At 50.6% G+C, this 4,563-nt stretch overlaps 1 protein-coding gene across 1 annotated transcript in view; it reads left to right on the top strand.

Annotated features, from left to right (window-relative positions):
- Window positions 1–2,784, top strand: part of LOC111823989 (leukocyte immunoglobulin-like receptor subfamily B member 3) — a 7,064-nt gene extending 4,280 nt beyond the window's left edge. Inside the window, exons 6-9 of the mRNA XM_023747094.1 lie at window positions 408–524; window positions 1,020–1,072; window positions 1,827–1,988; window positions 2,068–2,784. Coding sequence (XP_023602862.1) covers window positions 408–524; window positions 1,020–1,072; window positions 1,827–1,988; window positions 2,068–2,211 — 476 coding nt within the window. The 3' untranslated portion in view covers window positions 2,212–2,784. The remainder of the gene's footprint in view (window positions 1–407; window positions 525–1,019; window positions 1,073–1,826; window positions 1,989–2,067) is intronic.
- Window positions 2,785–4,563: the final 1,779 nt, after the last annotated feature.

Genomic DNA, 4,563 nt, shown 5'->3' with positions numbered 1-4,563 from the left:
CCCCACCTGTCAGGCACATGCAGAGCACAGTCATTTGTTTCTCTCACATCATGTTCACGCCCCCCTCTCTTCCCCTCTCCCCTTTCCCTGACTCACTCTCTCTCTCTAAAGATCAATGGAAAAATATCCCTGGGTGAGATTTAAACAATAATAATAGTACACAACACACAGGGATCCCCCTGTTTCAGGTTCCAGTCCCAGCCCTGCCCCGCCCAGGCTGGGTGACATGGGGCTTCTGATTAACCTCTCTGAGCCTCAGTGAAATGGGTGGTGGGGTCAGCAATCCCAGGAGCATGACTATTGTGAAGTTAGTAGAGATGAATGACAGACCCCAGCATGTGCCTCACACACAGTAGGTGCTCATTTATTACATCATTGGCTCATTCATGACATCACTTGTGTTCAAGATCTCAAATGGAACCTGATCATCCTGATCGGGGTCTCGGTGGCCCTTGTCCTGCTGTTCTTCCTCCTTCTCTTCCTCTTCCTCCGCTTCAGGCATCAGAGCAAAGGCAGTACATCGGGTGAGTAGGGGTGACCTGGGTCACAGGGGAGCTCAGAGCACCTGCCACAGGAAAACCAAACAGCTGGAGAAGGTCAGCTGAGTGGATTTCTCCAGAACCTCAAATCAGAAAATATGGAGCCCCAGCTGGTTTGGCTCAGTCGATAGAGCGTCGGCCTGCCCCAAAGGCCCCAGGCTTTCACTGACCTTGCCGCACCCCATCCCTAACACTCCTGTCTCCTCCCCAAGCTGCAGCCCAGCTGCTGATGCCCAACAGGAGCCTCTCTGTGAGAGGAAGGGACAACTGCCCTGGGGGAGAGACACAGGGATTTCAGGGGATGACTGGGGAGGGGAGGCTCTGGGAGGGTGTGGGTCCCAGTGGGAAGGACTGAGACCCACACTGTGTGACCTGGCTCTGCACCTCACCCTGGGTTAGTGGTCCATCTGGGAGCAGGCGGGTCTGCTGCCCTGAGATCTCGGGGACCTGCTAGAAGACACCCCCATTCTTCCCCAGCAGATGCTGCCATGAAGGACCCTCAACCTGGGAAGAGCCTGGAGCTGGACCCTCGGGTGAGACCCCTGCTCCTGTCCAGGCCACCAAGGACCTTCTGTTGCCCAGTTTAATCCAATGGACCCTTCCCTGTCCCACCTCACCTGCTTCTCAGCAGCGTCCACACTGACCTCCCCTCTGGGCCCCCAGGTCGTCCTGCTGTGACTCACTCCTCCTGGTTTCCTTGTGACCCCATGGCCCCTCCTACATGGCCCCCTTTGCCGGCCCCTCATCCTTTGTCTGACCTTGTGCAGCCCCGGGTCTCAGGAGGAGGCAGGAATGAATGACTCACCCACAGGTCCCCAGGATCCCCTTCATTCATTCACCCAGCAGATGTGACAGGGATGTTTACCGGCTTCATTTATGGGCCACGGTGCAGCCCTGAGCCACACTGTCTCCACACGCCTCGAGCTCACCTGTGGGCGAGGGAGACAATATGCAAACAAGAAGACAGTGTCCCAGAGAGCAAAGTGCTGTGAAGGAACATAAAGCAAGAGGAGGGGATAGAGTGCATGGTGGGGGGACAGGGAAAGAGCGGGTGCAAAGGTCCTGAGGCAGGGCATGCTTCTTCAGGAGGATGAGCCATGAGGCTGGAGCCCAGTGAGCAAGAGAGAGCGGGTTAGGATAAGAGTCAGAACCACAGAAGCATCCAGAGGCCCCAGGGCTTGGGAAGGCCCTGCAGATTCCACCAGGAGAGGGACCTCATCTATTTAAAGTGTAAATCATCTCTCTGGCAACATGTGGATACTTGACAGGAGGCACTGTCTCCAGCAGAACAGGCAGGATGAAGACCCCCAGGGAGTGACGTACGCCCAGGTGAAACACTCAAGACCAAGACCCAGGCAGGGAATGGCCACCTCTCCTTCCTCCCTGTCGGAGGAATTGCTGGACACAAAGGGCAGACAAGCAGAAGAGGACAGACAGATGGACAGTCAGGTGAGTCCCATTCTCTGCAGACCTCCAGGTTTCCCCAACCCCAACCAAGTGTCATCCCTCTCTCTCCCCCCTGCTCCAGGCTGCACCTGACGCCCCCCAGGATGTGACCTATGCCCAGCTGAACCTCTTGGCCCTTAGACGGCAGACAAGTGCACCCCCATCCTCCCCATCAGAGGAGCCCCGAGAAGAGCCCAGCTTGTACGCTACTCTAGCCATCCACTAGCCCAGGAAGGACCCAGACCCCACGCTCCAGGGAGGGTGCCTGCAGGGACCCCAGAAGGCATGGGAACTTCCCCCATGGACATTCAGCTAGTGACCCCAGCCAGCCTGGAGACCAGACATGCTCCCCCGGCAGCTCCTGGCACCCTCTGGGAATCACCCGGTTCTATAAGCAATATGCCTACATTTTGGAATCAAAGCAAGACTTCTCAATAATCAATGTGTGAACTTAGAACAAAACAGAAGTGAGAGAATGCTTTAAGTGAATGATAATATAAATATCATACATCAAACCTATGAAGTGGAACATAGGAACAACCTAAGTGTCCTTGAACTGATAATTGGATAAAGATGTGGTTACTATACAAACAAGATATTTCTCAGCCATAAAACATGAAATACTGCCATTACCACAACATGGATGGATCTGGAGAGTATCACGCTAAGTGAACAAAGTCAGAAAGAAAAGGACAAGAACCGTATGATTTCACTCACGTGGGTGAAATATGAACCTGAAGTGTCATGTATGTTAAATACATTGAATCTGTAATTAAAACTTTCCTGCAGCCGGAACAGGTTTGGCTCAGTGGATAGAGCGTCGGCCTGCGGACTGAAAGGTCCCGGGTTCGATTCCGGTCAAGGGCATGTACCTGGGTTGCGGGCACATCTCCGGTGGGAGATGTGCAGGAGGCAGCTGGTCAATGTTTCTCTCTCATCGATGTTTCTAACTCTCTATCTCTCTCCCTTCCTCTCTGTAAAAAATCAATAAAATATATTTTTAAAAAAAAAACTTTCCTGCAGCCCTAGCCGGTTTGGCTCAGTGGATACAGCATTGGCCTGCGGACTCGGGTTCAATTCTGGTCAAGGGCATGTGCCTGGGTTGTAGGCGTGATCTCCAGTGGGAAGCCTGCAGGAGGCAGCTGATCGGTGATTCTCTCTCATCATTGATGTTTCTCTCTCTCTCTCTCTCTCTCTCTCTCTCTCTCTCTCTCTCTCTCTCCTTTCCTCTCTGAAATCAATAAAAACATATATATATATTTTTTAAAAACTTTCCTGCCCTAACTGGTTTGGCTCAGTGGATAGAGCGTCGGCCTGCGGACTGAAGGGTCCCAGGTTCGATTCTGGTCAAGCGCATGTACCTTGGTTGTGAGCACATCCCTAGTATGGGGTGTGCAGGAGGCAGCTGATCGATGTTTCTCTCTCATCAATATTTCTAACTCTCTATCCTTCTCCCTTCCTCTCTGCAAAAATATCAATAAAATATATTTTTTAAAAAACTTTCCTGCAAAGTGACCTTAGAGTTCAGAAAGTTTCACTGCTAAATGCTTCTGAATACTTATGCATGTATGAAATACACCCACATATACACATGCATGTATGAAATCCACACATATATACATGGACATACACATGGGCACACATGGACATATACACAAACATACACGGACATATACATACGCACACATGGACACACACACACCAACATACACACAGAGATATAGACATGGACACACACATAGACATACACACACACACAAAATCTAAAATAGTATAAAGATCTATTATTCTAATTTGAAAAGGATGTATCCAATGTCACTGGATACATCATTAATATCTAAAAACCAATTGCGTTTCAGACTTCCAGTTTTAGACCAAGGGGAAGCAGACCTATGTCTCCCTCACCCCTCCTACAGCACAGCAAAACCCCTGGTCATTGCACATACATCAAACAAAAGCCCACGCCTGGCTTGGGCCTGGAGCTGGGAGGTGCGGCCTCCTCACCACAGCAGCCTGGAGACCAGAAGTGGAGCCGGCAGCTCCTGGGACTCTCTGGGAGTTACCATGTTCTATAAACAATATGCCTACTTTTTTTAAAAAAATTTATTGATTGATTAAGTTATTACATATGTGTCCTTATCCCCACATTACCCCCCCCATCCCGCCCACTCATGCCCTCACCCCCCTGTTGTCTGTGTCCATTGGTTAGGCCTATATGGATGCATATAAGTCCTTTGGTTGATCTCTCCCCCTTACCCGCACCCTCCCCTACCTTCCCTCTGAGGTTTGACAGTCTGATCGATGTTTCTCTGTCTCTGGATCTGTTTTTGTTCATCAGTTTATATTGTTCGTTATATTCCATAAATAAGTGAGATCTATGCCTACATTTTGAAATCAAAGCAAGACTTCTCAACAATCAATGTGTGAACTTAGAACAAAATAGAAGCGAGAGAGTGTTTTAAGTGAATGATGGGCAGCAGCTGCCATGGGCGGCCCTACAGCAGCAGTCCTCTCTCCCTCTTCCCCACCTCTACGCCTCCCTGACCGACCTGCAGGTCCCCAGGAGCCGCAGAGCACC

Source organism: Myotis lucifugus, unplaced genomic scaffold, assembly GCF_000147115.1.
Source record: "Myotis lucifugus unplaced genomic scaffold, Myoluc2.0 scaffold_793, whole genome shotgun sequence".
Classification (NCBI taxonomy): Eukaryota; Metazoa; Chordata; class Mammalia; order Chiroptera; family Vespertilionidae; genus Myotis; species Myotis lucifugus.
Note: the sequence above shows the minus strand (reverse complement) of the source record. Positions and strands in the feature narration are given on the sequence as shown.